This window comes from Alosa pseudoharengus, unplaced genomic scaffold, assembly GCF_046254945.1.
Source record: "Alosa pseudoharengus isolate Yale_2024_CS ecotype anadromous, Long Island Sound unplaced genomic scaffold, YU_APseudo_1.1 YU_APseudo_1.1_scf_17, whole genome shotgun sequence".
Taxonomy (NCBI): Eukaryota; Metazoa; Chordata; class Actinopteri; order Clupeiformes; family Clupeidae; genus Alosa; species Alosa pseudoharengus.
In genome coordinates this window covers 36,196,567-36,211,637 of record NW_027468640.1, presented here as the reverse complement: position 1 = coordinate 36,211,637, position 15,071 = coordinate 36,196,567, and the positions used below count along the sequence as shown (strand labels likewise).

The window sequence follows — 15,071 nt, the reverse complement described above, 5'->3', positions numbered from 1 at the left end:
ACAGCTCTATTCTACTGTATTTTTTATTAACATTCCACAGACAGTGAATTTGCCCTTGTGTCTAGAAAGATAGACAAGAATGCTGCAAAGTAGGTCTGTACTGTTTCACACTGTTATTAGGATGCAACACCATTTTGTGTTTGCTGTTGAGATGTTTGCATGTATAAAAATGCATATGCTTGTTCTGCTTTTCTCATGCTCTGCTCTATTATGACCTGTATGAGAGGACTACAGATGTATTGTGTATATTGAATGGCTTCACATCAGTATAAAACACAAGTTACTGAGAGACATAACAGCATTGACCTTTTGGGTACATTTCTATCCATAATCTTATCAGTGGAGGTGTATTATAAAACTGGATTCAGACTTGTCAGAGGACAGCTTCAGTATTTTAAGTAGTCTCACCAGAGGGCTATTTCTCAGAATTTTACTGCCAGGTTTTCTGGTGTCACTCCAATCAGACACCTGTGTGTTTTTGTTTGTGTGTGTGGGTGTGTGTGTGTGTGTGTGTGTATGTGGTAGTTATTCTATATTACTTAGCTCACAATAATATACCACAGATAGGCTGCATAATGACATACTATTACCATTTGAGTTATTTATAATCATTCATGTCATAGCCATTGTAACTATTGTTGATGGAGGTTTGAAATATCCTCTATTGCATTGATTGAGATAAATGGAAGCAGAGGGCAAATTGCAAAGTCACTTTTAATAATAAGGGCAATATTAAGTGATCTTTACATTTATATATACTGTACACAGGCATACATGTTTTTTTTATAATGCTGTGCTTTCATCTATATGATATCAGTCTACTTTTGCTTTTAATACTAGTAATCTTAGTCTTTGTCTTCTTCAAGATTTCAGTATTTGTAGACAAAATTAGGCATCAATAGCAATCTATAGGCATTAAACCTGCAAGAAAGAAAACTATAGGCTTATACAATATCGTCATTTCAGCCACCTGGTGACCCAACAAACAAGTTTACAGTCTTGACCTCAATGTAATAAAAACATTAAAACCAGTTGTAAATTCAAAATAAAATGTTAAAAAATAAATGTTAGTTTAAAGTGTTGCTTCATTATCCTAATGCTGAAATGGCAAAAGAGTTGTTGGCCAAAAAAAAAACCAATATGCAACATTTGTACTAGTAGAGGAGATGGATTAGCTAGTAATCAGTATTGTCGTAATATATAAGAGAGGAAAGGTAAGGGAAACATTAAACTGATATTAAAGCTGGTGATTAGAACTGTGTAACACTTCACTAACACAAAAATGGAGAGATTAATAGCCTCACTTAACAGAGTTGACTGGGCTGATGAGGATCAGTGGAGCTGAGTTTTTGCCATCTTTAGTTATGCCATGGGGGTTTAACATTGGATAGATTTTGTCACTGAAGACAACACCTCTGTATGAGTAGATCAGATTCCATCTGTCTGCATCATAGAAAGAGACCAAACCTGCGTCATAATCCACAAACACCCCCACCCTCTCTGGACTCTCTTGAAGTGGAAGGGGAACATCAGGACCAGCCTGTGCAATGTACTCATTTCCATTTGACATCTTTATTGTCCAGTGTCCTTTCACAGGACTCGGTTTAATGCTTTCCTTCCTGACAATGGACTCTCTGACAACCCCTGCTGTCCATCCAGTATTCCCACTGACCTGCACCTCATAGTAAAATCTACCAGAGGAGAGACTCTGCTTTCCCAGGACGGCATACAAATCTCTAAACCTCTTTGAATTTTCAGTGTAGTGCTGTTCTGTGGCTCCAAACTTCACTTGTTTCTTATCAGCAGACAGGATAAGATGAGGATTAGCTGTATCTGGATCCAGAGTCACGTCCACTGCAAGAGATTACAGGCCCATACAACAAAGTGTGATATCTTTATCTAAAATTTAGTTTTGGTAACATGGAAATCTTTGTCCACTGTCACTGTCAACTTGGGCAACTTAGCCTATTCATTGGAGACAGAGTCACATTCATTGCAAAAACAGCTACACTACATGGGTAAGCACCAATTCAAGGACTTATAACCCAATCAAATCCTTTCTAAATCACAAATGACTTACCTGCATATTGAGTAATTTGCATCCCTGTGTGAAAAAGAGTAAAAGAAAAGTTTAGCACACTCCTTAGCACACTCCGTCTCTCATGCTTGTACAAACAAGCTGATACTAATCCCTAATTACAGTTCAAATTTGTGCAATTTAAAGGAACACGCCACCCAATGTCAGTAGTAATATATATTCTTACCTTAACTTTCGCGAGTTGAGTCATACCTCTCCCGCGTCGGTACGTGCACTCAAACGCTCTGGTGCGCGGCGCGAATGTTGCATGCAGCATGTTGCTATGCTAGCGGGCTCAGACGTCGCCATAGAGAGAGGAAGATAGCAGTAATAAAAAACATCCACGTTTTCCCTACTTAAATACAGTTGCACGAGTAGTTGATAAAAATGTGTAAGCTCACACAACATGAAACGTGGCGATTTTCCAAGCAAATAAACAGGAGAACTACAATGTGTGGCGCAATAGCACTTGGGAGTACTTCGACCTAGCGTAGTAATATTAATTAACACCTAATTGTAGATCCTATCCACCACAGAGTTTAGAATCCATGCTTGATCGACCCCTCAGCCTCCCTCTCTGAGCGAGAGAGAGGCACACACACTAGAGATGCACGGATGGGCTATTATTTCAACCGTAACTGCATAGCAAAACTTATCATCCATCCGCCATCCATCCGCACCACAGTTTTTTGACCAATTTTAAAAACCGCACCCGCCCGCCATCCGCTGGTTGTTTTAATGTATATGGGTGATGCGGCGCTGCTGACGTGAGGCTAGAAAGCTCTTGCCTGTTCTAGAAAGACTGATCCAATGCAGCAAATATATTAAAAGGCTAAAGTCCTACATTGGCTATGTTGTAGCCTATCCCCAGAATATCAGCAGCAAACTCAGTCTCTGTCGCGCAAAACAGTCTCCAAATAAAACGCATTACGCCTGCCGGCGCCACTGTATGGAGTGATATGACTCAGAAATGACATCGGGCGATGGCAGTGCGAGATGTTCAGAACGTAAGAGCTAAAACTTACAAGCTCAATAACATCCACAGCGGAAAAAAGAAGGTAAGAAAAATAGTTGGAAAACTTAGATGTGTAAGGCAAGCAAGCAAGTTTGGCGGTTGTTACTAAAAATGTGAACATGCACGTTGCACTGTTGTGCGGTGGACTTTCGGAATGAATGGCGTTTCTTTAATATCGAGGCGCTATGAAATGTGGTTAAGGGAAATGGGGAATATTTTAAGCCTTGAAAGGATCAGGTATCACAACATTGATAAGTTGAAATACTATGACAAGATCTGGGACCCTCTGCTATTGTACATAAAGGGCGAAGTCTGACAAACTCCTATTGCTGTATACTTTTGTAAACCTTGATCATTGTTTTCTTTTCAGTTTATTTTGTATACTCTGTATTGAACTAATTACATTCATGACCGTGATGACTGTTTTGTCAATATGTGCTATGTTCTGTCTATAACTAAAATAATAAAAACATTTATAAAAAAAAAAAAAAAGGCTCAAGTCCTACATTGGCTATGTTGATGATTTTAATATCTCACCACATAAACAGGAAATGTGTCATAAATCACAGTGCATTGAATGAATGGTCTGAAACTTCTCAGGTTAATAGATATCATGATTATGATGATATCCAGACACCCAATGGGCCTGCCTGACATAGCGCCACCACCTGGCCAAGCAGGAAATGTGCCAGAAATGGACAATGCCTTAAGTGATTGATCTGAAACTTTATAAAATATCAGATATCATTATTGTGATGGTATTCACATTCGTAATTCACAGGCCTAGCATAGCGCCACCATCTGGCCAAGCAGGAAATGTGTCAGAAATGCTCTATGCTTTGAATAAATGGTCTGAAACTTCTCATGTTAATAGATATTATGATTATGATGATATCCAGACACCCGATGGGCCTGCCTGGCATAGCGCCACCACTTGGTAAAGCAGGAAATGTGCCAGAAATGGACAATGCCTTAAGTGATTGATCTGAAAGTTTACAAAAAAATTGGATATCATTATTGTGATGATATTCACATGTGTAATTTCCATGCCTAACATAGCGCCACCATCTGGCCAACCAAAAAGTGTATCAGAAATGTTCTTTGCTTAAAATGAATGGTCTGAAATTTCTCAGGTTAAAATATATTATGATTATGATGACACCCAATGGGCCTGCCTTGCATTGCGCCCCCACCTGGCCAAGCAAGTACATGTGGCAGAAAATAAAACAAAAACAAATAGCACACGCATCAAATATGTACATTTCACAAATGCACCACGTCGGTGCTTTGTTGGATTCCGACATGTCAGGTGCTCGGGCCCGCCATTGCCGCTTGCGGCTATATTTAATATTACTACGCTAGGTCGAAGTACTCCCAAGTGCTATTGCGCCACACATTGTAGTTCTCCTGTTTATTCGCTTGGAAAATCGCCACGTTTCATGTTGTGTGACCTTACACATTTTTATCAACTACTCGTGCAACTTTATTTAAGTAGGGAAAACGTGGATGTTTTTTATTACTGCTATCTTCCTCTCTCTATGGCTACATCTGAGCCCGCTAGCATAGCAACATGCTAACACATTCGCGCTGCGCACCAGAGCGTTTGAGTGCACGTACCGACACGGGAGAGGTATGACTCAACTCGTGAAAGTTAAGGTAAGAACATATATTACTACTGACATTGGGTGGCGTGTTCCTTTAAGGTAGGGAAATACTTTGACAACTGAATCAAAAGTCATCAAAAGACATTCAACAAACAACCATTGGTAGGCGACTTTAAGCTAAGATAAATAACATTTCCATAATAGTAATAAGCGTAACCATACAGTATGCTAACCTGTCCTCTGTCACTCAGCACACTGAACACACAGTTCATGTTGAATGCTCAAAATGGTATATTTTACTAGCCTGGGTGCCATTCCGAAATTAGTCCCGCCCACAACATTTGAGGTCGGGAAGTTCGGTCTGGTATTGCTCCATTGTGGAGCAAGTATGCTTGCCCTAAATCGGGCGGACCAATCAAATCGGGCTTTACGATGATGGACAGGTGAGCAACAGCGCCTGGTCTATCACGTCATCTGAGCACGCTTAGATTAGGCTTATGTTTGAAACAAAAACGCTGTGTCTAGAAGGATACATGGCTTTTAAGACCCCATACGGAAAATGCATATTATTTAATGAGGTTTTATCACTGAAAACATGATAAAACCTCACCTTTTACAAAAGACCAGAAAACAATCTTAAGGCATTTGTGGAGAAGAAGGATGGTTTGTGTGTTTTCTTCCTACACCTCACGGTAAGCTATTTCGTTGCTCTGATTGGTTAGGTCTATCCAATTGAGTGCAGAGGCATTCCCCCCCTGTATCGGTTGAAACACGCCCCATAATTACGTCCCAATGGAGCAGTATCAGACTCATATTCTGACTAGAATTGAGTATGACTACATCAGGCTAATATTTTACACTTGCAGGACAAAACACCATTTTGACAGCAGGTGACAAGAGATCACAGCCCTAATATGTAATTTAGGCTAAAAGTCAAGTTGAAAATGACCACCAACAAGGCCCTGTCTATTGGCTTTCCATCTGACTTTCGATGTCCATTTGAGTCCTGCTTTTCTGAAATATCATTAATTCCACAATTCATCCCTCCCACATAGTCTATATGTCGTGCTGATACATCTGCATATACATCAGTGTTAGATAGATAGATAGATAGATATATACTTTATTGATCCCCAAGGGGAAATTCAGGAGTTCTTGATAACACTACTATTCAAGAGAGGATTTCATTGAGGCACCCCCTCCTCACATGTTGCTTTTGCATTAAAATATCATCCACAACATAAAATATGTAAAGCAACACTCACTCAAGTTATAAAATCTCTTCTGTGGTGCATCCCTCTCGGCAATCACAGTGTTCAGTCTGTCCTGTAACTGAGTTTTTTCTCTGTTTATATTGTTGTATCGTGTCTGGAGCTCCAATTTCTCTGAATTCAGGTTGTTGTAACTGGTCTGCAACTGGGATTTCTCTGAATCCAGGTTGTTGTATCTGGTCTGGAGCTGGGATTTCTCCGCATTCAGGTTGTTGTAGCTGGTTTGTAACTGAGATTTCTCTGAATTCAGGTTGTTGTAGCTAGTCGGTAACTGAGATTTCTCTCTATTCAGGTTGTTAAATCTGTCCTGGAGTTTAGATTTTTCAGAATTTAGGTTGTTGTAATTGGTATGTAGCTGGAATTTCTCAAAATTCAAGTTGTTGTAGCTGGTTTGTAACTGAGATTTTTCTCCAGTCAAGTTCTGATATCTGTCTTGTAACAAGGAATTATCTGTGTTCAAAGTTTCCCAGTTGCTCTGTAATTTGGAGTTCTCTTTAAATAGGTTGTTATACTTATCCTGTAACTGTGCTTTCTCTTCAGTTACATTGCTGTAACTGGTTTCCAAAAGGGCCCTCTGTTTATTGAGGCTGTTGTAACCTGTCTGCAGTTGGGTGTTGTATTTTGTCAGGTTGTTATAGCTGGTCTGTAATTGGGATTTCTCTCTATTCAGGTTGTTACACACAGGGTGCGATTTGTGAAAAAACCAGAGGGGGGTATGATTTTGAATAAGTTTGTAATCGTGTGTTCTGCAGCTGAGAACATCAGAAAAAAACACTATTATACCCTAATTCCTGGTTTCTGACAGACTGAAACCCTCCTGACGAGGCAGTTGGAAATGGACATGCATGGTCAGCTGATTCACGTGTTCCCATCGTCTTGTTCACACATAAACATTTAAAGTTTACACTTAATTAACCCCAATCCACTCTTCCTCTAACGGGAAGGAATCAGCACACAGCAGAGTTCATTGTCAGAGAGGGTTTGGTCTAGAATGTAATAGCTACACAGCCCTGTTTGCTACCTCACACTATAATGTGAAGTGTGTGAGTGCATGTGTCCATTGAGGTGTGGTTCAATGTGCCTGTGTGTGTCTGTGTGTTTGTGTGTGTGCTCGTATGCCATCCAAAATACCATAATGACCAAAATTTCAAAAAGAGGTCAACTAGTTGACAAAAAAGTTAGGCTACTGAAGGTTACTGACTTACTAAAACCCTCCTGACGAGGTAGATTTAAATGGAAAGGAATGGTCAGCAGAATCGAATGGTCCTGAACTGTTGTCCAATCACCTTTTTTTATAGGGCAGGCAGCTCGGTCATCAAAGTTCCTTTACTGCATATATTCTTCATAAATTCATATCGCACCATGGGTCAATTCTCAGCAACTTTCTATGAATTGAAACTGTCAAAAGGCCAACATATCACCATAGAACTGGATGAGCAGTACAACAGCCAAGGCCATCAGAAATTGAAAACGTGTTAGATCAAAACTTTAAGGGGGTCCGGAGACATTTCTAATTCAATAAAACACCAATGAAGACCTGCTTGATAGCCCCATGAAATGCTCACAGAGGCTACTGTATTGGTGATGCGTACACACATGTTCCTTTATTCGAGATTTTGTTATTGTTGCTTTGGTTCTTTACAGGGACTGAAAACAGAATCATTTCAAGGCCTCTTCTCTAAATGGTAACCGGTTATGACATTATAGAAGAACGGTTACAGTTTTTCTCGATTGCTGGGACCCACTTGGTCTTCATGAACACTTTCTTCATCTCTTGCGAATATGTTCACACATTTTCATTGGGTTCACACATTTTTCACACCCTTTTGCAAAACAGTTAACACAGATGTCATTCAAAAACCCCAAACTCTATTGGTTTTCCTGTGCTAAATAAAAGGAAAACATATTTTCAAAGGTGATATAGATTCCTTGCATAAGTCTGAATCTCTGATACACTTGTGTGAAACTGCTTTGCACAATTCTTCAATCAGCAATCATTCATTATGCATATGAGATGCATGTCTGTTCTGTAGTTGCTGCATCCATTCATTGTTATTCTCTCTCCTGCTCAAACCAAAGTTGTGCGTGCATTAAGCTCAGGGTGCGATTTGTGAAAAAACCAGAGGGGGGGATGATTTTGAATAAGTTTGTAACCCCCCCACCCCCCCCCCCCAAAAAAAAATGAACGAACGATTCATAGCCTAGTAATGTCATGGCTGAGTGTCCAAGTGACTTCCGTTTTACTTCCGCTACAAGGGACCTGTCTTTCAAAAAAATATGAACGGGAGTTAATGGAGAGATAACAATTATTTTTTGGTCCCATTTGAATTGTGCCACGAATTTCACATATGATGTGTGTGAATTTAAAAGATAATTTTTCACGTCAAGAAAGTACTGTTGTTCGATAGACTTTAAAAGTTATGTTGGTTTTGTACGAATCCGCTCAGTGGACTACATCTCTCCTCTCGAACGATGTACGTCACCAACGTAATGAAACGATAAGATTAGAAGCTAGCTGATAGCTGTTATGCTAGTTAACGTTGCATCTTGCTGCCTGCTATGTAACTTAACAGTATCTAATGTACAGTCTATGGACGAATACAACTTACCTGATGTGTTTAATCCTCTGACTCATGGTATTTTCATCGGCAAGGAAAGCCCAATTAAGACCTGTTGCTGGTATGCTTGTACAATCTAGTGTGGCTGTGAATGAGCTAACGTCACTAGCGCGACTGATGGGTTTGTAGTCGTTGGAATTACGATCTTTCACAATGTTGTAATTGAATAGTTACGAAACAAACTGCAAATGTCTTTACATGAAAAATTGTCTTTAAAATTGACAAACATCATATGGGTAATTCAAGGCACAAGTCAACCGGGACCAGAAAATAATTTCTTTTTCGCCATAGACTGGCGTTCAAAATTTTTTGAAAGATAGGTCCCATGGAGGCAAGTGGAAGTGGCGTCACTGACACACTCTATATATATTATTTTTGCCACCTTTGTAACATTTTAGTTTTAGTTTACCGTGGTGTATGACTTTAAACAGCGAGTGTGCTTGGTATGATGATCCAACCCAATCTCACTCCCTACTCGTCAAAGGTCTGACGCATGGTCAAGGGTCCTTGGCGTCAAATTCCAACGAGAAAGGTGTACCTTCTGCGTTGTTTTCCGACGTGGAAAACGTAGACAACGCTATCTGCTTCGAGTAGGCCTATTAGGTAGGACTGTACAGTCCTCAGTACACAGTACAGTACAGTACACTCCTCAGTCCTACTCGAAGCAGATAGCGTTGTCTGACAGTCGAGTGGGTTAATGCACGTATTTCCAGAACAGGTCTGCAACTTTCAGGCAGTTCTGAGTTCGAATCTAGGCAGGAGCAGAGCCTATTATAATGAGCGCATACGGGGAGTAAAACGACTGTTACGCGCTGTTACAACTGTAGGCTACAATGGTCGCAATACAGAAATATGCGCGTGTTAGTTTAGTTAGAGATTATTGTTATTATTATTATTATTATTTTACCTTACGTTACCTACACCAAAGCTGAATAAAATTATGCAAGATCAAAGTAACCTAAGGTAGCCTATGGCTCTGATGGTCTGCGATTTTTGTTTTTAGATCATTTCAAACAAATCATTAGTCTAACGTGACGGCATCACCTTTGATGGACATTTATTTCCTTTCGTCTATATTTGACGATGAGGGATTAACATGAATGTCTATCTGACGGACCCCCACGTCGGAAAACAATGCAGAAGGTACACATTTCTCGTTGGAATTTGACACCAAGAACCCTTGACCATGCGTCAGACCTTTGACGAGTAGGGAGTGAGACTCAACAATTCGTCTGCGTTAGTTCGCGTGACTTTCTTCTCCCGTGTTTTTAATTCCAAAGAGGTACCTGAGCGGAGGTCCATCAATCTACTTGAAGCTCATGACGGATATCTCGTAGGCCTAGTTAGTTTATATCATTAAATAATATTGTAACGTCGGTGCCTTTTGGACTGAGTGCTAGCCTCCCAGAATGCAATGTGTGTGAATGCTGGTTTGTGTGATGTCGGTTTTAGTTAGTGTAATTGCGTTTTCCGTGTCATGTATGTGTTAGCTTGTGTAGTCTTTCTTTACGTTGTACCTCATGTGTTTTACCCGGTGTATTGTATGTGACTACCCTGCTTGTGTATCGTGCTTGTTTTCTTGACTTCCCTTGTGTTTCATATGTAATGGTGTCTTGGTCTATGTGTTCGCTTACGCGAATAAACCTTTGATTGGACAACTGAGTGTGTTGCTATCAAATCGTTACATTGGTGTCAGAAGCGACTTTCGAACATGGCCTCCGCTCAGCGAGAGAAGCTGGGAATGGAAGACCATACCATTGGGTGGAGGCCCACGCAAGAGGATCCAGAGAGAGCCCTTGTAAGGACTGCTAAAGAGCTTGAGGCCTTCTGTTGTTACTGCCGCCGGAGGAGAGGAGCTGTCGCCTGGACCTGCCTGCTGCCATGGGAGGAGATCTTGCCGGAAGAGGGGCCTGAAGAAGCGGTCGCGGAGAAGACGACGCTGGCCTGGGCGCTGACTCCACGGCGAACCGCGACGCGTGAGCAGAGCCGAGGGCGATCGGCGAGGAAGAGGTTCCTGGACGATGGACGGTTGGCGGAGCCGCTGGTGGCAGTGAACTCACGACGGTGGGGCAGCCTCGACGGAAAGGCCCTCTGAACTCTGAACTTTAAAAACGTTTGGGTGCGTGTGAGAGGCACCGTGCTGTGTGGGCGCCCATTCTAGTTGGCCTGTTGGCCGGCGCCAGAGAAAAAAAAAAGAAAGGTTCGCTGTGTTGGGAGATAGCACGAGGCAGAAGAGGGGGGTCAAGCCTTCGTCGTGACCATGACGGAGTGGAGCGGGCCGGGAGCAAAGGAGGACAGCTCTGCGAGGAGGCAGCGCGAGGAGGGGATGCCGAAACCGGTAGCTGACGGCCTGAGAGCTCAGCGTGGTCCGGCTGCAGCGGAGCTGGTGCCTGCCTATCCTGGTCGGTGCAACTGTGGAGTGGAGCGACAGTTGACCCGTGAGTTCCGGTGCTTGGTGCCACAGTCGACGGTTGGAAAGGCCACCTAGGGCCCCGCCAGGAGAGGAGGAGTGCCGCGGTGACACGCCGCGGAAAGTGCAGCCTGAGGGCGGCTGCTGAGAGGGAGCTGGTGACGAGCGGGGACGGCCACGTGGCTGCTAGCACGCCCGCACTGGATTGCTAGCAGCGTGGCTCCCCGTTGAGTGAGCTCCTGCGGCGTGTGCACCCCACGTGTTGTTGCCGGTACCACAGACTGATGGACTGAGCGAGTGAATGCCCACACCGACGTTATGGCAATGGCTAAGTGAGGAGATATTGCCGAGGACGGCAATAGTTCGCGAGGGGGCTGTGTAACGTCGGTGCCTTTTGGACTAAGTGCTAGCCTCCCAGAATGCAATGTGTGTGAATGCTGGTTTGTGTAATGTCAGTTTTAGTTAGTGTAATTGCGTTTTCCGTGTCATGTATGTGTTAGCTTGTGTAGTCTTTCTTTACGTTGTACCTCATGTGTTTTACCCGGTGTATTGTATGTGACTACCCTGTTTGTGTATCGTGCTTGTTTTCTTGACTTCCCTTGTGTTTCATATGTAATGGTGTCTTGGTCTATGTGTTTGGCTGATTCCCGCTTACGCGAATAAACCTTTGATTGGACAACTGAGTGTGTCGCTATCAAATCGTTACAATATTACATTCAGGGGGGGTTCAGAGGGCCAGCAATTCAAACTGCCGCCATGTCACCGGAACTTCGGAAAAAAGTATTATTCAAGTGTCTGCAAATCCTATGTGTACCTGCTTGTAACCTGTAACTTTAAACACGATTTTCTCAGTTTTCCAGTTGGAAAAAGATAACGGGAGACCAATTCAAAATTCTGTATCTTGACAACAATTCAAGATATGATACCATTTAAAGCTTATTGTGTCCTCTGTCCATTGATACCAAAATCTGAATTTTGAATTTTAGGTCACTGGATAATTTTGACAAATCGGGTCACAAATTTCAAATATCATTAATTCTCCAATTCATCCCTTCCACATAGTCTACATGTCACCACTGTTGCCTGCAGATACATTTATATATCTGCATATACATCAGTGTTCTTGATAATGCTACTACTCAAGGGTGGATTTCATTGAGGCACCCCCTCTTCACATGTTGCTTTGGCATTAAAATAACATCCACAACATAAGATAGGTAAAGCAACTAATTATGTTTAAACACTCACTTGGGTTGCAAAATCTCTTCTTTAGTGCTTCCCTCTCAGCCACAGTGTTCAGTCTGTCCTGTAGCTGGGATTTCTCTCGGTTCAGGTTGTTGAATCTGGTCAGCAACTGGGATTTCTCACTGTTCAGGTTGTTAAATTTGTCCTGCAGTTTCGATTTTTCAGAATTCAAGTTGTTGTAACTGGTCTGTAGCTGTGATTTCTCTGAATTCAGGTTGTTGAATCTGGTCTGCAACTGGGATTTCTCACTATTCAGATTATTACATTTGTCCTGCAGTTTCGATTTTTCAGAATTCAAGTTGTTGTAACCGGTCTGTAGCTGCAGTTTCTCTGAATTCAGGTTGTTGTATCTGGTCTGCAACTGGGATTTTTCTGAATTCAGATTGTTGTAGCTAGTCTGTAGCTGGAATGTCTCTTTAAATAGGTTGTTATACTTATCTTGTAACTGTGATTTTTCTTCAGTTACGCTGTTGTAACTAGTTTCCAAAAGGGCCTTCTGTTTATTGAGGCTGTTGTAACCTGTCTGCAGTTGGGTGTTGTATTTTGTCAGGTTGTTATATCTGGTCTGGAGCTGGGATTTCTCTGAATTCAGGGTGTTGTAGCTAGTCTGTAACTGGGATTTCTCTCTATTCAAGTTGTTATATTTGTCCTGTAGTTTAGACTGTTCTGAATTCAAGTTGTTGTAAATGGTCTGTACATTAGATTTCTCTTTTGTTAAATTTTGATATCTGTCTTGTAATAAGGAATTCTCTCCGTTCAAAGTTTCCCATTTGCTCTGTAATTTGGAGTTCTCTTTAAATAGGTTGTTATACTTATCTTGTAACTGTGATTTTTCTTCAGTTACGTTGTTGTAACTGGTCTGTAATTGGGATTTCTCTCTATTCAGGTTGTTAAATCCGGCCTGCAGTTTAGATTTTTCAGAATCCAGGTTGTTATAATTTGTCTGTAACTGGATCTTCCCTCTACTCAAGTTGTCGTAACTCTCTTGCAACTGTAATTTGTCTCTGATCAGATTGTCATAACCTGACTGCATCTCTGTGCAGTTGGCCTGTGACTGTTGGGTCTCCATCATTTTGAAACTGAGAACTGCAACACCAGACAGCAGAAGAACACACAGTAGACCCAGACACACAGCAGTGCTCTTCAAGGGACCTGTGGATAAAACAGATGCAATAATCTGAGAATTAGGACAATAGGCTACTGTAGTACAATATCACCCACTGAGATTATATTTAACCTCTGATAACTGGAATTTATCTTATGCTTACGCTACACTCTTTAACATCATGCCCCCAGAGTGTAGCACTAGCTGCCTGGCCACTCTAGCTGTTGGCTGCAGCAACTCGAGCTAAGTAGCACCAGTTTGTTTCATTTTATTTTGTACCGACAGTACTTGGTGACCTTGACAAACAGTAATCAAATCAAAGTAACCATAGGCGCAGCAGCACAATGATAATGTTGTGTATGTAGGTGTGTTTGTATGGGTGCATGTGTGTGTGTGTATGTGTGTTTATGTGTGCGTGTTTGTGCGTGTCGTGTGTGTGCATGTATGTGTGTGTGCATGTGTAGTGTGTGTGCATGTGTAGTGTGTGTGTGTGTTTACGTGTCTTTGTGTGTGTGTGTGTTTTTATGTGTGTGTGCATGTGTGTGTGTCTTTATGTATGTGTACATAAATAAAGCAAATCAGGGACTCTTTGCACCTACTCTTTGCAATAAGTGCCATGGGATCTTTAACAACCATGGTGAGTCAGGACCTCATTCATGCAAAGGAAAACATCTCCTGCAGTACAGTGTCCCTGTCACTGCAATAGGACATTGGGATTGATCTTTGTTTGGTGGCTTTTGGCCAAAGGGAAGAGTGCCACCTACTGGCCAGCCACCAACACCACTTCCAGCAGAAACCTACTCTTCCAAGGAGGTTTCTTATCCAAGTACTAACTAAGCCTGCTTGCTTCAGTAATTCAGCAAAGCCAGGGCGATTACAACACCTCATTTTTACTTTTTCATTTTTAACTAGGTGGCGCTATACTGTACATGAAATTAGTGATTATGGAATGGGTTGACATGGCCCCTTAAGATCAACATACAAAAAAAAGGTGGTCCTCCTAAACCCTACGGTTCTCGAGATATTCACAGAAAACTGTGTCCGCACTACCCTCCTTTCGGGGGGTCCAGTCCAGCGGGGGGGGGCTACAGATCAAAACGAAAAACAATGGTTCCATGCTATCCTTGTGGGGCTACATGCCCACCAAGTTTCGTGTACCCTGGTCTTTCAGTGTCCCGGGAATCCTTGATGAAAAATTGGCCATGCGAAAAAGAAAAAAAAAATCTGACTAAACCTGCGGCGGTCATAATAAATAGAAATGTCACACTCACCAGAGTGATGAGGACCTGGGCCTTCCTGGTTATCTCTGGCGTCTACAGGTCGAGAGATGCCCTCAGTCATCTCCATTCTGCACCTACTCTTCTGTTCTGGCTGCTCAGATTATCTTGACATCTTTTCCACTCTGTCATGTGGAGTGAGTCTGTCAGTGAAATTCAGACCCACAGAGTTTGACAGGTTTTATACCCGTACAAACCAGGATGAGGATGTCACAGCAGCTGAGAACATCAGAAAAAAAACACTATAACACTATTTCCCTGTTATCTCTTCCTGTGGTGTGGAAGGGTTAGCCAACTGTGAAGGGGTCACACAGTGTTTCATGAGGTAAACACATAGTCATTATGATCACTAGCTGAGTGTTTGTAAGGTGATGAACTTGGGTCTAGAGGCATTTTATTGGTATGCATTGCCATTTTATTGGTATGCATTTTATTGTCTTTCTTTGAGC

At 41.9% G+C, this 15,071-nt stretch overlaps 1 protein-coding gene across 1 annotated transcript; it reads right to left on the bottom strand.

The window, feature by feature from the left end:
• Positions 1 to 733: 733 nt before the first annotated feature.
• Positions 734 to 14,787, bottom strand: LOC143128134 (uncharacterized). Its single transcript, XM_076289802.1, has 4 exons — positions 14,617 to 14,787; positions 12,244 to 13,392; positions 2,081 to 2,104; positions 734 to 1,854 (listed from the first exon to the last, which is right to left on the bottom strand). Exons 1-4 carry the CDS (start codon positions 14,690 to 14,692, stop codon positions 1,301 to 1,303), a joined length of 1,803 nt encoding a protein of 600 aa, XP_076145917.1. The 5' UTR covers positions 14,693 to 14,787; the 3' UTR covers positions 734 to 1,300.
• Positions 14,788 to 15,071: the final 284 nt, after the last annotated feature.